Source organism: Pelecanus crispus, chromosome 4 (assembly GCF_030463565.1).
Source record: "Pelecanus crispus isolate bPelCri1 chromosome 4, bPelCri1.pri, whole genome shotgun sequence".
Lineage (NCBI taxonomy): Eukaryota > Metazoa > Chordata > Aves > Pelecaniformes > Pelecanidae > Pelecanus > Pelecanus crispus.
This window is the reverse complement of record NC_134646.1, coordinates 73,720,060-73,741,518: the sequence shown is the minus strand read 5'-3', so window position 1 is coordinate 73,741,518 and position 21,459 is coordinate 73,720,060. Positions and strand designations below refer to the sequence as shown.

Genomic DNA, 21,459 nt, shown 5'->3' with positions numbered 1-21,459 from the left:
TACACAGAAGAGCTGAAAACATATGGAAAATGACCTCCTACGTGCTAGTGTTCAAAACTTTCCATCTCTGTTGGAAAGAATCATCTGACAAATTCGACTGTTCCCATCAACCTGTCACTATGGAGCACATCAAGTATTTTTCCCAGGATCTAGCTAATTCAGGGGTTGTTTTTCACGTGAGCAGATAAAGAATTGTATAACTTGGAATCTGACCAGTATCGGTATCAATATCCTTGAAGGAGCTCCCCTCCTCCAAGGGACTAGAGAATTTTAGCTATTAATTCTAAGTTTGCAAATGTAATAACAGTTATATGCCAATCTCCCCCATTAATTTCCTCAGGAAAGGCTAAACTAGTAGTCTCAGTTGCTGGAGTAAAGCCTTAGAACAATATTAAGTTACAGATGGGAACTGAGGTACCTGGATTAACCCTTCTGTCTCATCTCACAAAGGAACTCTTTCCAAAGAAATCAATAAAATATTCTCCCTCTTCTTGTAACACTTCCCACATCTGACTTCAGTCAATTTTTCCTTTTCAGGATATGTAATAACTTCTTCCAAATGCACCACACTAAGTCAGTAAATTGACATCGTTACAAAGAGTAAAAGCTAAAAACAGAAGAATTTTTAACATTAGTTCTGAATACCAAGACTGTTGCCTTTTCCCTCCTGACAAACATATGAATAGAAATTTCCCAATTATGTGTATATAAGGAAGAAAAGTAAAAAAACCCACATCTTTTGTGCTTAAATTTCAGAGACAGTATGAATGTTTAGATATTTTAAAAGAGCCTACAGATGTTCTAGCAAGAAGAGGAGAAAAGGCTAAGTTTGGCTTATTGCCAGCCAAAACGGGACCAAGCAAGTGAAATTATGTCAAAATTTGCATTTACCTGCTACCTTACACCATTTCTTTTCCCCAGGTGGAAAGAGTTTTCAAAACCAGAAGCACCTGGAAGACATGATTCTACTTTACAGATTTTCCGACAGGCTCAAACGTGACTACGTGGCTTTGGATGGTGGAGGCTTCTGCTCTGCAACGTCGGGCTTGGCTCACTGCCTGGGAACCGGGCAGCACGCCTGCAGGTGCCTTGGGCTTCTTCCCAGCTGCAGCCCAGGGCGATGTTCAAGAGGGTGCTCATGGCTGGAGTGCAGCCAAATGCCTCATTTTCCCAGAAGTTTCCCCTTCTCTGTGAAGAGTTTTCACTGGTAACAGCCCCCAGTGATGACTGATATGCAAAGGCAAATAGGATCTAATGCACCATCACTGGAAGAGTAGTCAGGGAAGCAGTGTGAGGTATCTGTGAAATACACTCATCCAATGGTTAAAAAAGGCAGTGAGTCACAATGAAAGCAGGGCTAAGGAGCATGTCTAAGTTTCAGATACAAAAACTTCACCTGGCATACTCAGATTTTACTGCTAGCTTGAAAGAACGTGAAGTATAACTGCAAGTATCCCACACCAGAAAATTTTAAATATTCTAAATTCTATTTTTCAGTGAAAGCTGTTATCAGCGCAATATAAACAACTGCTCACAATGTCAAAGCATAATGAACAAATGTTGTACCCATTTAATTCAAGTTTGTATTTTATGTTTATTTGCACAATATAAATCATTAAACAAACATTCTATTTCAGTTTCCACTGCAGACTTTTATGTACTATTTTCAGTTGCTTTGGCTTGTCTGTTACTGGTACCATCTCAATACCAGCCTTACTCTCTCGTGTTCGTCCTTCACACACCAGCATGGATTATACCTTAGTGTCATATGTGTAGCTATCATAACCAAATCAGAACAAGTAGCATATTTTGTACAGAATATTTAATGCAAATGGAAGCTTGAGGACTTTTAACAACCTTGCTGGGGTGTGAAATGGTGTGCCCTTTCAAAAAAACATTACAGTTACTATCTTCTGGACGAATAGTGAAACAATGAGTTCTGTATGTAGATATCACCACCAGGTACTGACTATAAGATCACTTTTTTCTAGAAAACACCAAATAAATACAAGCAGTATATGCAACATAAGCTGTTGTCAGCTACCTATTCTAAATCATACCTGTGAAAATACAAATGGGCACGTTGTGAATATTTTAAAGAGTAAAGTGCTTTTCACATCGAGCAAGTGACTGCATCTAGTGTCGTACCACAGGCAAATATATATCCATTTTGGAAAAAACAGCCTCCATGCAATTAGTCAGTAGCAATCCCCTGCATTCATTTACAATATTAAACTAGTAAATATTACTTCAGTCATACAGGGTTTAAAGTCAGGATACAGTGTGTACACTTAGAGAACTCAACCAATGCTCTACATTAGCATACATTTTGAGCATTGCTACAGCAAGGTGGTTTTTTGGGGTTTTTTTTACCTTTTAAGAAGCCAAACCTTTGGTAGTGTAAATGCAGCGTACACCGAAGATACCACTGAACCAATATGAGAGCTCATTACGCAGCTGACAGGAATGGGAAGAAGAAAAAATCAAAAGCGAATTTAATGGCTTTATGCACTGTGCTCCTCCAGTCATGCTCTATTTTCACATGCCTCCCTGCAGGTAAGAGTTTAGACATGCAATTCAAGCAAGTGATTGCTTTCAGTTCAAAGACAGGCCATTTACTGCCAAGACGACCCTCCAGAATTGTGCTGAATTCAATTATACTTCCTTGCCTCAAGTTCAACAACACTTTTTTAAACTCATTGCTTGCCTTCAGCACAATATCTTTGGTTATATCATCCTCCTCTATAAACTTGGTTCCATTTTTGCTACTGAAAGGCATGCCCACAGTTATTTCAAATTTGTACCGATCAAACATTTTCATGTGGCAGTTATGCTTTGTCAAATACTTGAGACGACACAATTCTTCCTCCTCCAGCGTAACATTTTTGGGGTCACAAAGAGGGTAGGTTTCACCATACAAGCATCTCATCCAATCGCCAATAAAAAGTGGAAGCATATTTATTGCAGATTCTGCACTATTGTCGATTTCTGTCACGCGCACATATTTGAACCGCCCAGTCCATGTCACTCTGTGTCCTTCCAGGTGACTACATAAAATCTGAGTACGTGCCATGTTAGTGTCCTTCCACGACCGGGGTCCACAGAGGAAAGCATACTGATTCCAAGTCAAGGTTGAATTGTAAACTTTCATTCCCTCTGATCGATACACATAGAACCAACAGAACAATACTACAGCTGTAATCCACACCAGAATGAGTTTCACAATCGAGCTTCGAGTGAGGGACTTAACCATTTCAACTACAGAGAAGTTAACTTTCGTCCACCATCGGAAGAGCAATGGAACAGTACACAAAACCAGAGTCACTACAATTTTCATGAGCTCCAGAGACACAAACCACTTAATGAAATGGATAAGACACATCAGTGCAATGCCTACCCCTAGCACTGGGAGTGCAAAGAGAAACAGAAAGTAACCGATTGATGCACGAACGAGCCCAATGCCAGAGGACTCCCGCAGAATGACCACAGAGAGTTCGCACCACATAAAGCAGACCAGATATGGGACCAGGTAGCAGTAGGTGCCTTTAAAATTCCGTAGTTGTGCCATTCTAAAGAAAAGATAGAACAAGTACAAAAACAGAAGGCATGGGATGCTGACATTTATCACAAAGAAATGGCCTACTGGAACAGTAAAGAAGGTTTTACCTACGAATTTCAAGTAGCCAAAATTCCCAGGTAATACCTGCAGCAGGGATAAGCAACCTGCTGCTATCTCAGTCATTAACGCTCTTCGTGTGTAAGGTTCTGCACACGTGCTTAAACTCATGTAACTTGTCACTGTGAAGAAAACCGAGATGGTAGCTAACTCTGAGCATGGTATACAGTCTTTGCTTGCTATAGGGAAGGAAAAAATGACAAAGAATACTGAGAGTAAAAAATAAATGTATGGCTCTAAGTGATTCCATCCAAAATTCACCTCAGCTTGCTCAACATCTAGGTTTGGTTCAAAACGAAGCAGTAAGTCAGTCAAAGCACGGAAGTTTTCCCAAGCCTTACTGTCCTGAAAAACTTTCAGTGTGCAAATCACCATAGAAATGAAGGACAAATAGAATATGACTAATGGAATAATGAAGGCAAAAAAATCAATTGTCAGGTTACTGATGATGAAGAAAAAGATGAGAGCATTGATATGGTGTGTTGGAACAATGGTAGACAGCCAATGCATTCCTGCCTTTGACGCAATATCTATAAGGTATTCTTTAATTTCCATAATGGCATGAAGCGGATATTTTACAACCTGGAAAGAGAGAAAGAAGCATTTTATTTATGAGCAGTTTTGTATCTTTACATCACAGATATTCTTAGCTGAAGCAGTAGCAGTCAGTTGTCTAACCTCCGCTGACGTGAAAAGATTTATAATTCAGACGAATGTTGCCAATAAGATGAGATTACTTTGTCTGAGATTATTAGCTCTATTTTGATTAATTCAGTCAGATGAAGCTCAGAGGCGATTCTGATTTCAGGAAAGATGTATTTCATTACCTTTGACACATATAATTAAATGGCTTCCTAGTCAAATATTCTGCTCTGCTAACTTCATACTGAAGATGAACTACATGGCTGCAGTCCTGTACTATCTTAAGTCGCTACTTGAGCTGCAAGTACTGTAGCTTTAAAGCACTTAACTCTGCCACTGTTCTGCAAGGATTATGCTATACATTCTGATATGCATATACACTACAGGAAGCAGTGCATATGATTCATATGCACCTACAGGAAGTCTTTTCAGCTGTGGTTTATCTTTAAAACAATTCTTCCCAAACATCTAGGGATGCAGCTGTCAAAATGTGGTTTGTAAGCAGCAGAAATATAACTATAATTACTACGAGTTTAGGGATTCTTTTAACTCCAGAAAAATAATTGTACTGGATCTTAAAATTCTACCTATCTTACGTGGCATTTTCCAACAGTCACCAGACAACAAAGGAACCGCTGGATCGAATCCTCTCCCTGTGACCAACCACACACTTTACACAGGATCAATAAAAAGTACAGGATTTTTCAAACACATATTCAGATGTTGCATCTGCACATTAGATGCTGTGAACAATCCTCCTTCCCCCATAAAAAGATAGTTTTTATGTTTTCCCAGAACTTATGCTTTTATATTAATTAGTTCAAGGGAAAGGCCAAGAATGCTTCAGCAAAGATCTACACTTTGTGATGAACTGGGGCAACACACACAATGACTTGGGCATAAGCTTGTTTATTAGCAAAGGTGTCCCTGTTCTTCATACATGCATCTCTTTCAGAATCATAGAATCATAGAATAGAATCATAGAACATTAGTTATTCAAAAGATTGGAAAGACATACCCCCCCCTTTTTTTTTCACCTCTACCACATGATAATGGACAACAAAATAACAATTAAAACAAAAACTCTCATGTCTGCAGCTTGAAACCCCCTACCTTGCTTGAAATCTATACCTGTATTGAATGCATGCACCTTAAATCGGTATAGAAAACCACTAACAGCAGATTCCACTATTCTTGAATTCCTTCATAACAGAACCTTTTCACACCTTAAGGCTATGGATAATTTTTCCCACCTGCTTGCTCCTGTTTAAATAAGAAAGATATGAAGCATATAATAACATCTATAATAAAAATACACCAGTTGTGATAGGGACATTTAAATCCTCACTGAGATGTAATGAAGGTAGATCGCCCTCTTCCAGGGAAAACCATTATCCCTTTCTCTTAAATATGTGACTCATATATATGAAACTGTAAAACATACATATGAAGTCAAGTCCAAAAAGAAATTATAGCAACAATTCTTGTACTGACCTATGCAGACTAAATGTCAGCTTTGAGATTCAAGTGTAAGTCGCCTCTGCCTTGTCTGAAATGTGTAAGTTAAAAGCCCTTCAACATAACCTGTTCATTATTGCCTTTTTACCTTCAGTCGCAAAGGTAACTCTTCAGGAGTCTTCCCTGCCAATTCATCATCTTCTTCAGGCATAATCAGGTTAGATGGGATGATTCCCTTTGCATACTTCTTGGTAATTTCAACGAAGTCATCCAAAGCAATAAATTTTTTAGCTAAAAGATAAAATTAAGACTTTGAGTAAACAGTATCACTACAACACTGTACTGATTATGTGTTGGAATATTAGTTTTCTTTCCTGGTATTAAAGAAGATCTACTCTGGGCTTCAAAAACTGAACCACCCATAACACAGGCTTACCTTGTAACTTGTTCTGAGATCCATGCTGAAAACAGCAAGCTGCTTCTGCCAGCAATATATGACTACTCTAAATCTTGTCAGAGCAGCAGGTAAGTTTATTATACTGGTAAGTAGGAGAACAGAGTGAGTGAATGTAGCTTATCTGCAAGTATTCCAAGGAAAAAAGACTACTAGATTAGGTCACACAGTTTTAAATCATAGGCTATTATATCTTTGGTAACTTCTTGAGAGAAGTCTTTAACTAGCAGCCACAGTGAAAAGAAAGAATTGTACAGGAACAGTAATGAACTATCTGTACGTTATTAAATGAAAAACTGACTTCTGATTTGGCATTTAACAGTCATTTTTCTGAATTCAGCAGTTACAGACATATAATTATGGGGAAATGCCCAATTATTTGTATCTACAAGACTAAATATAGATTAGTTACAGTGTATTTAATTTATATTAATTAATTTAATATGATATGTGACTATACAAATGGCCTCCCCCAAACTGTATCAACTGTGATCTAAAACAGATAGCCAGCAACAAAATATACTTTGCTCAGTTGTACAGAGACAGAATTTATCACTCTGCCCTTATCCACTCCTGTGAGTAGAAGGGAGGCAAGAGGTTACTTCTAAAAACTCTAGGGATGCTGCAAGACAGAAGGTGATTTATACACTGCTTCAAACTCTTTTCACAGCCAGTTCCTTACATTAGCATGGATTAGCTAGTTTCTATGGCAGACAAGCTTGATGTCGTTTGTAAAGGAGGATAATTAACAGCAACTTTTTTCCATATACTAAAGCAAATGACATTGCTGTAGATATGAAAGACTTTTGAATGACAAAAATCTGTAACACACCTCCTACACAGTAAGCTTTGCTAGTCAGCTGATACAAAGATATGAAAGCTGGCCTGCTTAATACTAGTTTAAGATTTTAAAGAGACAGAAAACTGTACTGCTTCACTAAGTTTAAAATCAGAGGATTAGTGGGTTTGAGCCTATTAATTTTTTAATTTTACAAAACCGCTACATTTATAGAAGTTATAAATATATCAGAATTTAATATTGAAAACACTGTAGATACAGAACAAAATAAATATTTGCGTCAAGATACCTGCTACAGGAAGAGGAGTGTTAAAAGAGCTCAATAGAAAAACAGCAGCTTGCAATCTATCTTTTGCTTTAATCTCACAATATGGATGTTGCCTTTTGCTTGCACTTTTACTTTTTTAATTTGCTTTTCTTCATTGCATGAACCCATTATGTCCCACAAAATACCACCTGGCATGCCTCCCAAGAAACAAGAAAGGATTTATTTTTGCTAACTATTCTTATCATTCACAGACTTGTAAGGAGACATCACTTGCACAAAGAAATCAGTGAGGCTCCTTGGCTGTCTTTGGTGGGGTTCACATCAAGCCTAATACCAAATGTGTCATCTAAAGTTATTGTCCTATTGGGACAAAATATACAGTGGTAAGATAGTCTTTTTGGTGTGGAATCAGCAAGCGGACATGGTTAGAGCTTCACAAAAATTCCTTAACAGCACTTTCACAGGACCACGGGACATCCTGAGAGGGAAGGAGTTATTAACTTACTATGTATAGATGGCCTATCAAATGTAATGACACATACACTCTTCAGGCACGTAACAACTGTCCACTGACAATGTCAGCTCTAAGCTTCTGTTTATACCTCCATTAAGATACCCCAGATCACATATCTGAAAACACATATCTAGCTTAAAAATTATCTTCCAAGTATTGTCAATGTATTAAAACTGAAGGAAGAATCGCCTGCTGGCAAGATAAATGGAGAAACTCAGTGGATCAGAGAAGTAAATGCTGGAGAGTAACAGCTGTCTTATTCATCCATGAAAAGATAAAAGCTCTCTAGAGAAGAGGTAACAGCTTAACTCCTACTTTAAGCATTTGATGAAAACTTTTAGCTTTTAAATGTTATTAGTATTTTGTCACCCAAGCGTCTCTTAAATTGATATAAAAAGCGTATGTTGTAGATTCTACTGTATTATTCATAGATTTTTTTCTTCAATTTGGTTATGACAAATTCCCCTGCCACCCCCATCTGCCGTAGAAAAAGAAAAATATGCACATCTATTTCTGCCTACGCTTACATGTAGGTTCATTTACTCTCCTGTTATTTTACCTGCCATTTAAGCCTTCAAAAAAAAAAAAAAAAAAAAGAAAAAATTGCCAGTTCCTTTTCTGACACTCCTTGAATTACTGAAGAATCCAGAGCAAAATGACTTGCTTTGCATGCACGCTCTATCAGCATGTGCCAGCTCAGCTGAGGGATGGAAGGAACACTAGTGTGATCCATTAAGCACCAATGCAACATAGCTCCAATGAACCCAGATACCTCTGCATTACAATGCGATGACTGGACCATGCAACACAACAGTCTGATCCTTGAAGGACTATTTCTAGCTTTTCTAGAAGTGGCAAGTGAGTCACAAGAACAGCTGACCTACTCTCATGGAAGTTTTGATAGGACCACAAGCTTGGTCTCCAAAATACTATTTCTCCCTGTCACCTACTCCTTCACTTATATACACAGACACGAGTCCCTCCTTCTGTTTTACTTCTGTGAAAGCGTACATAAAATGGAAATACTCAGTTCCTAGGAATTTTATTTTCAGAAGCCACCTGTGTAATGAATACAATCCTTGAAGGTAAAGGCCAAAATGACCTAATGAAATCTAATCTTTCAGGGAGTTTAAACCTGTAAACATCCAGATTTGGCTCACTAATCCCCATATGATGCTTTAGCTACACATATTCTCAGCTACAGATGTATGAATAAGTGACATGCTTTGCAACATTTAAAAGTGCTCTTCAAGAACTGACCTAGATTGCCCATGAACTATTCCATATGACCTACCGTATTTCAAGAAAATGAGATCTTCCCAACAATGATTAATCAAACCTTATGTTAGATAACGTTCTTGAAAAATACACATGCTGCATTGTTTATAATGCATTTTCTTAATCTGACAATTTGACTTTCCTCCTGAAGGCCCAGCAGCATAGCAGCACTACTTAGGTATGCAGGGCTAGGGAGAACTTTATTTCAAGTCCAACCCCCCATCTCCACCACACCTTACAAATCTCACAGATTTGGGTCTACAAGTCTGACCCTGTGTGTCTTGAGTGGTTGGCTTAATTCTCAGCACTACATGAACTAAGTTGCCCCTCAGTTATGAAAGGAGTATCTTGGTGCATCTTTCCTATATGAGTCTTGAACAAATATGACAAGACAAACAGTAATTATAAAGGAATGGCAAAGAGAAGCAAGGCAAATAGAACGAGGGATCTGTCTGCATTAAATGGTTGCATAATTAATTCCCTTATTGTAACCAGAAAGCTTACTACAGTTTAGAACTAGAAAAAAATTATTGGAAGTGCAAAAATTTTTTTTTCTGAATAAACTGGTAAGTGCTGAAAAGGCAAGAATATAAATATAACAAATGACATGCAACTCCTCTTAGTATACTAATCACTGACAAGTTGACTGTAATGGTGATGTCTTCTGTGAGTTCACATGCACACATAATAAATTGACACTATCAGTTTATAGCAATCCAAACTTGCTATACATTCTTATGCTGGCAGTACAAAATTGCTTAGCAAAACAAAATAGAAACCAAAACCACAGGCAAAGATTGAAAACAGCAGCATGTACTCACATTCACTGCTCACTAGTCGCTCCAGCATTCTTCTCTGTTTCTGTACTGACTTTGGGACCGGGCCAGGTTGCTTCTCACCACCTGGTTCAATAACAGAAGTTTATGGAAAGTCAAAGCAGTCAAAGTGATCAAACAATAACTGGAATGTTCTTTAAGCTGCAATATCTGGAGAATGGTATTTCTTCAAAGTCAGGAAAAGACAAATAGACATATAAACAGGGAAGAAGTGGCTATATAGCTTTCTATATTCCTATTACTGTTAGAAAACGGAATAGCATTGACATAGCTAACACATAGTGCCATAATGGCGGAGTGAGCCATAAAAGATTTACTTTCCAAGGACAGTGAGTGTCGAATGAAGACATTTTTAATACTTGGTCACTTGTACGAGTGCTTAACTGAATCACAACTGACAGCAAGAGTTGGTGGGCCTTTATGAACTAACTTTATTGGTCCAGAGAACACAGTTATTAAAAGAGAGTTAGAGTCGTTAACACTGCTACTTTTTCTTAAGTAGATCATACATTTACTTTTATCTCATGCCTGATTGTTTATGAAGACCTTTTCTGCCTGTAAGGACATATTTTATCAATACCATAAATCACTTCATAAACAAACCTTCATTGTCAACTTGCCCAACATTTTCCAGTAGTTCAGAAACTGCTAATTGCTTCTTCTTTTTTGGGTTTAATTTCCAATACATGACTAAGGCAGCTTTCCTCACAGCCCTCTCCAAATCAGTCTCAGATGATAATTTTTTCACTTCTTGCTCGTTCTCAGAAGTGATGCCTCAAGAAAAGAAAAATACATTAGATACTATTATTCCACACCCATGCACAAAATGGTAGATCTGCCCACAACTTATTTTTCCTCAGTTTAGTCTGAAATTTCTCAAGTTTCGTTCATACCTTGACCACCTAAGTAAATTACTCAAATGCCCTTCTGTGCCCATTGCTTATCAAAATCTAATCACATTGCTTAAGTTTAAACTATATGTCAAAGGCTGTGCAAGACATGCATCATCCTTATGTCTTGCTTCAACTTTTGAAGTACAGCAGTTCAGGCAAAAGGTGGTGCAGATATGCATGTGACATGTAAAAGGCAGCAAGAATTTAGTGAAAGGGGGTTTTTCTTGTTTTGTTTTGTTTTTTTCTTAAGAGTTCAGATAGTTGGCAGACGAGAGGAGACCATTCCAAGCGTGGGAAGTAGCATGAAGGAAGATGTGAATCTTGAAGCAGGAGAAGACAGTGAAAAAGACCAATTACGAGAGAGGTTGTAGAGGGGCAAAAGAATGAAACAACAGCAGATATGTAGGTGGTGTGTGGCTATATATGACCTTCACAGTCAAAGAAAAGAAGCTTCAATGAAAGGTGGGGAGGGGAAGAATGAGCATGAGTTCTATGAAGGAATTCAAGCAAATAACTAATATAAATGCTTTTATGAGCAGCATCGGTAATTAATGCTTTTTAAATTACGGATTTGAACATGCTGTCAGCAACTACTCACATAATTTTGCCATGAACATTCCCATTGTATTTTAACCCCTCTCTTCAGTGTTAAAATGGATATAGTATTATTTCAGATAAAGTAGGAAGAGCAAGCAAAAAGTCACAGAGGACCCATACCTCTTCTGTCTGCCAGGCATCTACGCAACAGTTTGACAGCTTCTCTTCGGCCTTGCTTAGCAGCAAGGATGAACCAGTCAACTGCACTACAATTGTTGAGTTCTTCATCCTCCTCTTCTGCTAATCTTAAGAAGTGTTTCCCCACCTAGAATAAATGGGGAACAGAATTCCTTCAGTTATTGAAATAGACTCTACTCTCTCTCTCTGTCTCTTTCCTCCCACCCCCTCAAACTCAGCTAGCATAAATTCTCTCTGAACAAAAGGTCAAAACATTTGCTCCTAGCACTAAAGAACGTAGCTGTAGAGTCAGTCTTCTGCAGAGAAAGATCAGTTTCCAGAACTGGAAGCAAGAAGGAATTGCACCACATTTGGCCAGGTCAATGAATTCATTGTCATTGGTCTTCGAGCATCTAGCAGGATCAGGTAAAGCTCCTGGTGTTAAAAGTTTTCTTGAATTCTAAAAGTTTGCTTGAATTCTCTTCCTCCTGTAACACTGCTAGCATCATTTTAGAAACACAAAAAATAAGTGTAATAACCTGGTGCCCGTGACATTCAGAAATTCAAATGAAGTTAAGTTATTGACAAAGAGCCTTGACATGGAAGGAAGCTTCAGCAGTGAAATCCCTGACTCATGGCAGTTCAGCCACTGAAGGTCAAAGCAAACTCATGATTAATTATTGAACGGAATTAAACTAATACTGCTTAAGCATCAGTTTCAGTGATATAGCCTGTAAAAATCCTCCTATTTAGGATTACAGAAATTATGGAGCATTTGCCTGTATTATTGTTTTACAGATAAAAAAAAAATCACCTTTTTTCTTCCTTCTATAAAATTGAAATATATGGTAATATACTAGTAAATATATTTATGCAATAGCATGAAACACTTCTGCTTATCATACCACAAGGCAACAAAATGTTAAATTGCAGAAAGTGGCCAAAACTACCGGACATTTTATCCGCATGCCTGGAGAAGCTGGGAAATGTTTTTGCTTGGTTCACTGCACTCCCTCTCTCCCCACTGGTACTTCAAGTTACGTTCTAGGAGTAATTAATGCAATACCTTAAGAGTATAGCTCCTTAAGCCCAGAGTATTATGTCCTGAAAAAAATCTGTTTGACAGTTTCTCTGAATCTTTGCCTTTGGTATTACCACTAAAGGTGACTGAAGAAATACCTTTGAAAAGACACATTATTCCCATGTAGATTAAACACACTGATATAATCAAAAAGATCTTTTTCTTCCAATAAAGGTTAGGTCTCCAGTCTCGCAACTGGTTTCACACACCTAAGTGGGTGCTCCAACAACTCCTACATAGAGATTTATTGGGTAGACATCATAGTGATTAAACCCATAGTACACACACAGTGAAGCTATCCAAAACCATACAGAAATAAGAACAAAAAAATTGGACTAATTAATCCAAAAGTCAGAACTAAACGATGATTACAATGTCATGCCAGAGTTCAACAAGCAGTGCACAGATGTAGTGCCAGACCAAGAAAAGAGTATATTGAGACAGAGAAAAAAAAAAAATTTAAAGTTTCAGCAATTACCTGGTAATTTATAACCCAACTACAGATGTACCTTCAGCTATTTATTTCAGAAAGGAATTGCTTGAACAAGTTACATGGTAAATAACATCCTCTGACAAGAACAGCTGTTACTTGAGCATGTTCATAGCCATTGAGATTTTGAGTAAAGCTTCAAGAGTAGCAGATACAGCTCTTAAGTTTATAAGGATCTCTTGGATGTAGAAATCTGTATTGCAACATGAACTAGCAGATTTTGGAATTAGTCATATTGCACAAGGCTGCTGCAAAAGCAAAATGGTAGCATTTTGGTTTATGACAGAAGTGGGGTTTTTTTTTGCCTGTGGGGTTTTTTTTTGTATTGTTTGTGGTTTGTTTGTTTGGTTTGTTGTTTGGGTTCTTTTTGGGGGGTGTTTTGGTTTTTTTTTTTTTTTTTGGGGGGGGATAGTGAGTTGGGGGGGGATTTTTTTTTTTTTTAAGTTCAGCATTAAGATTTAACCATCTACCCCCTCCAAAAAATCCACAGAACCCACCCCCAAAATCTGAGCAACCAGAAAATATTTTCCCTTTATTTTGATTATAAAATTACAAGCTTTTTTGCGTACGTTAAGAGTTTTGGTAGCAAAAAACCCCCACCTCCAAGTCCCATAACAAACCCAAAGCTTTCCATGCAATACTACTGGAAGGTGTACCAGCTCCCTCCAAACAAGCCCTGTGCAACCTCTGGCCCACAGCAATCAAAGGAGGAAGAACTGATGGGGAAGGTGTTAACCTCAGATTTGTCATTTAAGCCATCAGGGATTCTCCTTCCCATGAGCTAAAACTGTGAAATGAAGTCTAAGGTGGTAATGGCTTAACACAGATCTTCATAGTGTACTTCTCTAAAGGTTGCTCTCACCTGTGGGCTTTGCTAACCGAGGCGGTTAAATCAAGCAGTCCCCTTGCAGAGATCCTCTGCTTAAAGACAGAGAGCTGCCTTTTCTCCATTACCGAATTCCAGCTGTGGGTGTCTCATTTACATAACTGCTGTACAGTTATTTCTCAATAAAGAAACTACCTAAAGCTATGGTAATACAGGTTGACAGCCACTCAGAGTACATTTATTTCCATAGTCATTGCAGGGTTATTTTTGAATAAACTCATAGTAATAACCACAAGCCAGTGAACCGAGTGATTTCTTGTGTTTGACTTTGTAATTATTAGCACACAGCACAACAGTGCCATCTCAGCTTCTCACTTGTACTCCTGCAAAGGTAAGAAATAAAAATAGATTTTTCTAACCGATTCTAAAGGGACCTATTCAACAGAAGAGGTTTGGTTTTTTTTTAGGGTTTTAAAAACTAAAAGTTAATTTCATCTCCACAAGTCACAAGAAATTTGATTGCATAGAAAATAAATCACTGTATTTGGGGTTCTTTCTCAGGCAGTCAATTCATCCTGAGTGCACAATGAAGCAAAATTGTATGCTGGATCTCTTTACAACAAGAATCCTATTATTGTGTGGGAATAGAAAGCGTACACAGTTACAGAGCTAAAGGAAGGGAGTGAAGGTGGAATGAATTGAGAAGGATAAAAAAATTATTATTTATATACATACACATGCACACATCATGGGCTTAGATTACGTAACGTATTTCTTACTCAACTGGAAGTTATGTCCTGAAAGAATATTCATGGGGTTTGCTTTCTTTTGCGTGGAGGAACAAAGCCAAAAGGTGGATTTTACAGCAGTGATTTCATCACGGCTAAAGCTTCATCCTCCACAAAGCCACCGGCTGTTTCAAAGGTGAGGAATTTGTTACTGTCTTGGGTTACAACTCCAAGGACAGCCTGCCCCTCAAACAAGTTGAGATGGAGTGGGGAGTGAGCCTGGCATTGCTTTTTTTTTTTTTTTTTTTTTTTTAAATATGACCTTTAAAAGGATTTCTTTCCCATCCCCACCTTTTATTTTTGTTTGCAAAAAGAATGGTGATCCTTTGGGAAAAACCCAAAACACCAAAGAGCATGTAGGAGACCATAATCACTCCCTTTTGCCATCAAAGCTGAAGCTGGAAAAGAATGCTCAAGTAAAACACTAACCAAGTTAAACACAAATTAAAACCCTTCTAAACAATTTTAAGCTATTTATACTAGACCAATACACCAGACAATGGAACGCAGCAGAAAACAGGTACAATTTTTCTAAAACCTATAAGGGACACCTAAAGTGCTAACACATACAGGGACAGAACTGCCACTATAAATTCAATTATATCTGTCATTACACAACTAAACATAGCTAACTTCAATAAACAAAGAGGGGCTTCTTTTCTAAAATGTGTTAATTCAACAGAGAAATGGTGTAAGAGCAAAACATCAATCAACCTCTGGTCCTGCTAAAGTGCCTCAATGGCTGTTTCTTCCACAGAGTCCAGCCTAAGAGTCCTGGCATCTTTGCATAGTGCAGTGCTGAACCAACAGCATTTAGTAGTCCCTATCTGCACACCTCCACAAGTAACTCTTTGGCACAGGCTTTTAAAAAAAGCAAAAGCAGTTCTGTACCTTCTCCATGCTCTCAGCCTACCCTCCCTGTTTTCATACGTGTCCTAAAGGCTTGCTCAAGAGTTGGACCCGAAACCAGCAACACTCCCAAGCGAGCAGCATTTCTCAAGGCGGAGAAACCATCTGGCATCACCTTTCCTTGGAACAGTTTAAGATCAAAACAGATACAGTTCAACTAAAGAAGAGATAGTAGATCTACAGCAGGCAGTGCTATTTTTGGAATTAAGAGCAAACAAGACTGGACAAAGAGCATATAAAATTACCTCTGTTTGTGCTTTTGGTTCTCCAGCTTTGGCCCTCTCAAGCAGTTCCTCAAAGAGCACTTCAGGTTCTTCCTTCATGCCCTCTACAAATTAATTTGACCAAGAAAATTGTTTACTAGCAATATTTGAAAGTATTTTATAAATCATTGCTATATGTGGTTGAAGAATTAAAGGATTATATCTAAAAAATCCAACATGAGTTGTTTTGCAAGAACAGTGGAAATTAACTCATTACAATATTTACATGCCATCTCAGCATTGTACTACAGCATATTTACCATTACTTGTTATTTGGTACCTGCCACAGGATGACACATACAGTTTACAGTTTCTCATTTACTTCCAAAGGATTCATTTCTCAATAGAATATTCATTACAATAAATATGAGCACATGTGGAACATGCAGTATGGATCAGCTTTTGTACTATTACTGTTCTTATTCTTGATAGCATTTCAGTCTTTCACCTGGCAGCCTCTTTATTTAGTAGTGAAGCCTTTTCAAGGGTTTTGAAAAATTAACCAGCCATTAAAACATTTCCAGTATATTTGAAAGTTCAGCTCCTCAGTCTCTGGAGCACACAGAAACTAACAATGATTACACCTCAGAAACCTCACCATTTTGTGTCCAGCTGCACACTGACACCTAATTTTTTATCCTTTCCTATCTACTGTACACATACAGACTTAAACAACTTTTTTTCTTCAAAAGCATCATATTGCTCCAACAGTCAATCCTAAAGAAAAAAAAAAAAAAACTTGAGAGCTTTGACATCCAGTGTTTGTAAATAATGTTACACTGTGTGCCACTTGATGAATGAAGAAAAAGCTTAATGGAAAAGCTGACAAAGGCCAGAACTGCTACTTTTTATGAGAAGATTTCTTATAAATTAGTTTGGAAGAATTTTAAAGAGAAAAATCAATACAACTGGTATGCTTTAAGTTGGGTAAGTGTAAGAAAGGACAACAGACCACTGATTCACCAGCCAGCCTAAACCCATGGTTAGAAAGGAAGATCCAAACTCAATAGCAAGTGCCAAAGCTTGACCTGTACGTACTACATCACCCTGCAAGGTCACTGAACGCACGGTGACACTTGGTAGCTACGTACTGAGGGCACAGACGGCATGAGAAAGCACAGTCAGGAAGCAAAGTTTCCAAATGTAGGAAATGGACTGAGAGAAGCTTTCTGGCATCTGCTCAAAGTTGCAGATCTCAGCCTCTACCTAATTTGGGCAGCAATAATGTGAGAAGCTGGTAAGCAGCCCTGCTAGCTGAGGTGCCATTTAGTATCAGCTCTTTTTCCAAAAGCAGGAGAAGACAGACATAAACCCGATTCCAAATAATCTCCCAAAGAACAGGGCTACTTACATTCTTTAACATGCCTGGTTACTGGGACTATCTCCAAACAAGAACAGGCTACAAGGCAACGCTTTCATTAAAATGGATGTATTTTAACAAGAGCAAACCATGAAGTAAGTTTTCTCCCTCAACATGCCACAGTTTTGCCTGCCAAGCTCCACTTGGAAAAATACTAATGCCAGATTATAACATGTTGTCTGGCTAAACAAGGCATGTAATGAAAAATAATTTTCATTTAGTACTCAGTCTTTTAAGAAAGCTGTAAAAATATTATTGTAAAAAAGGCAAACACCATCCCAGCAAAATTGACTGCTTAATCTCCTTGCTCTGATGTATAACCAACAGGATTGAATTCTAAACAAGTCAGAAGCCTGTTTTCCAGATGGCACCACTCACACCAACAGACATCACTCAGGGGCTTTCTGCTTACAATAAACAAGAAGTTAAAGGAAAGAGCATATTGTTTGAAAGAAACATAATATTCATCCGTCTACCCCACCCAAATGAAAAAACTTGGGCAAAGCAGTACTTTTCTGTTTCTTCCTGTGCTTTCGCATTCATTAACTCATCTTGCATCAAAATTTCAGCAGCAGCAGTCTTGGCTATGGATTTTTTTTTTTCTGTTCAGGGTTTTCTACATGTTCAGATGAGACCACCACAAATATTTCAGTATACTCTGGATAAACCAATATAGGAGGCACCATTCAGAAGTTAGTGTTTGATAATTAAGTGGAATTTACACCCACACACACACACAAAAGCAAACTATAGAAAGCAGTCTGCTGAACTGATATAAACCCTAATAAGAAGGGCGGTTCTCTGGCAGCTTATACAGGCAAAGCGGCTTCCTTTCTCTCCTGCTCCACTTGCCACACAACGGAGCATGGCATGGCTCTGACCCCCTCCATCTCTTGCTCAGATGAATGTTTGTTAGATAAGAACACTTATTACAATAGAAAGCTGTAAAGCATTCCCATTTTGCTTCTTCAACACCAGGATACAATTACTTTATTGTAATCACATTGCAGATTAACATTCAAATAAAGTTCTTCGTGAAGATGGTAAAAAAAAGAAAAAAGCAAAATTATAAATGTGCAGCCTTATGCTCCAACTACCACCTTCACTGAGAAAAGAAAATAAAATGTGCTGGTACTGCAGCAAACTTGTTGAAATGTTTGTTCTAACAGAGCTGACTGCCGGGGAACAAAACGCTTTCTGCTGTTATTTTCAACCTACTGCCCAATCCCTCCCGCCCAGTTATCACTTCTACGTACTCTCGCATGTGACCTATAAATAAAAGATAGTTCATTAAAATTATGTCTGTGGGTTGGTTCTGTAGTTGTAGGACAAGGGCGGAAGAACAGGTTGTAAAGTGTTTTGGAGATCAAATTTAGAATAGCTTAGTATCTTAGTGTTCCCATAACTAGCAATATTTTTTTCCTTTGCTTAAAGGATAAGCAAGTGGATAAGTAAAAAGATAAACCACAATCATGTTTCATGGCTACCATATCAGTTTGCTTTCTCATAAAGTATTTAAATCAGTCTCTGAAGGTAAAAGGTCCAAAACACAGTCAAAGTGTGTTTTGGAACAGAGATGGACAACACACACTTACTTTCAATTCAGCTCACTACTAGAACAAATACTATATAAGAGTAAATGCACCCACTATAAAAATACCATAAAAAGTGATGCTCTATAACTTATCACCCTTGTTCTTAAGCATGTTTTTAGTCAGAAAAAGTCTTGATGTGTATTCCTCCCACATAAGAGTACTGCAATGGAAATGCTGTCAGTAGAAGCTTTTATTTTCCAGGTTTGCTAAAAACTCATGTCTTTTTAATGTCAAATTTTACTCTGTCTTGAATATAAAAATTTCCAGAAGAGAGGAACATTCATCTTACAATACTTCATGTGTCTTTTATGACAATTAAAATAGACTGCACTAGCTGTTGTGTGTCAGATGCGTTTATATAAGCCAATGAAGTCTATCAGTTATTCAAGGTTCACAAGCACCACAGTCATTCAAATGAAAGCAGGCAAGTGAAAGCACACAAGTTTCAGGTGGCACATAGCATCCATATAGAAACAAATTAAGACAGGACAGGGATGTGAAAGTGTGGTTAGTACTCAATATTTGGCTGTAGTTCCTGCTCTGCCACCAAGACACTGTTCATCGCCAGGCTGCTCTGTGATTCAGTTCCCAATTTAGTTAATTCTGCCTTCACAGAGACAGGTCACTCAACACCAATTATTCAGTGGATATTGGAACAATGACACTACTAATAATATCTTAATGTTTTGTATTTATTATTCTGTGTGCTTAAGTCTTAAGCCTAAGGTATGAAATGATATGGTATGCTTTATTTTCTCAGTTCCACTCAAAAAAAAAAAAAAAGTGGGGGGAAAAAAATTATTTGTCATCTCCAAAGGATGAAGCAGATATATAGTTCTGAATCTGCTGCGTTTATGTCCTCATACTACAGAAAGCATTTAAACCTCTGAAGTGCTACAAAAATGTCCACTTTTGAAATTTAGGCTTTTCATTTAACAGGTTAAAGCTCTCACTTAAAATGTATTTTATTAAAGCACTTATTAAAAAAGACTCAGTACAACTAAATTGATAAAGACCTGCATGTGTTTCAGAGTCATATACAGCATTTAAAAGAGTAAGCTCAAACTGCATATTAGCAGCTGATAGAGTTCAAAAGCTGCTATCAAAAACATTGCTAAAGTAATTTCTGTTTATTAGTAAAAAGTATGTTTTACAACTTCAGGAAAAATACTCAGAATATAGAAGTCTAAACATAGCTGTTTATATATGTAGGCTGTAAACAGGCTGACGAAAACTAAAGACTATTTACTTTCTGAAACTTTACACATTACTTGGCACATTGACTACATAAAGTAAGATTCCAGCTTTGCTGCTATAGGCTTAAATGGAAATTTAGCATTCATTTCAGCATACACACGCATTTTTACTGTTTCTTTTAGGTTTTGACCAGAAATAGGAAATGTTGCAAAAGGAAACATTTCAGCTTTTTAAAGAATACTATGCAATACTATGTTAGAGTGCAATTAGTGTCCCTTACCTCTGAAATTTATCAATTAAATTGACAAAAAGGCAGTTAATCCATAGTAGAGGGTAAGTCCAAATGAGACTGAAAGATACTAGTGTCTACAATTTTTAAGTCACAAAAGGAAGATGCCGTCATTGATTAAGTAACACGCGTAAGACTCATCTTTGGACTACATCAAGGATTAAAACCCAACAAATTCTTCAACATTCATACAAGGTTTTGAAGAACGGACTTACACAATCCAGATAAAAAAAATCTTTTCAATGCAGAAGGACTTGGGGAAGAATGGCTGGAAAGCTGCCTGGCATAAAAGGACCTGGGGGTGTTGGTTGGCAGCCGGCTGAACATGAGCCAGCAGTGTGCCCAGGTGGCCAAGAAGGCCAACAGCATCCTGGCTTGTATTAGGAATGGTGTGGCCAGCAGGAGCAGGGAGGTGATTGTCCCCCTGTACTCGGCACTGGTGAGGCCACACCCGGAATACTGTGTCCAGTTTTGGGCCCCTCAATACAAGAAGGACATTGAGGTGCTGGAGCATGTCCAGAGAAGGGCAACGAAGCTGGTGAAGGGTCTGGAGCACAGGCCTTATGAGGAGCGGCTGAGGGAACTGGGGTTGTTTAGCCTGGAGAAGAGAAGGCTGAGGGGAGACCTTATCACTCTCTACAACTCCCTGAAAGGAGGTTGTAGGGAGGTGGGTATTGGGCTCTTCTCCCAAGTAGCTAGCAATAGGACAAGAGGAAATGGGCTCAAGCTGCACCAGGGGAGATTTAGATTGGATATTAGGAAGAATTTCTTCATGGAAAGGGTGGTCAAGCATTGGAACAGGCTGCCCAGAGAGGTGGTGGAGTCACCATCCTTGGAAGACTTCAAAAAAACGGGTAGACATGGCGCTTTGGGACATGGTTTAGTGGGCATGGTGGTGTTGAGTTGATGATTGGACTGATGATCTTAAAGATCCCTTCCAATCTTAATGATTCCTAGTTTTTACTTTCATTATAAATAATCCAGCCACCAAGCCAGGAAACAGGATATTGCTACTCTACCCTTAATTGGTTTAGTGGTGGACTTGGTAATGTTAGGTTAATGGTTGGACTGGATGATCTTAAAGGTCTTTTCCAACCTAAACGATTCTATGATTCTATGAATTTATAGA

General features: G+C 38.1%; 1 protein-coding gene across 1 annotated transcript in view; it reads right to left on the bottom strand.

Moving 5' to 3' along the window:
- Positions 1-2,137: 2,137 nt before the first annotated feature.
- Positions 2,138-21,459, bottom strand: part of WFS1 (wolframin ER transmembrane glycoprotein) — a 35,725-nt gene continuing 16,403 nt past the window's right edge. The window contains exons 3-8 of the mRNA XM_075709067.1: positions 15,872-15,954; positions 11,536-11,680; positions 10,529-10,699; positions 9,911-9,991; positions 5,925-6,067; positions 2,138-4,258 (exon numbers count right to left, since the gene is read on the bottom strand). Of these exons, the coding sequence (XP_075565182.1) occupies positions 2,450-4,258; positions 5,925-6,067; positions 9,911-9,991; positions 10,529-10,699; positions 11,536-11,680; positions 15,872-15,954 (2,432 nt within the window). The 3' untranslated portion in view covers positions 2,138-2,449. The remainder of the gene's footprint in view (positions 4,259-5,924; positions 6,068-9,910; positions 9,992-10,528; positions 10,700-11,535; positions 11,681-15,871; positions 15,955-21,459) is intronic.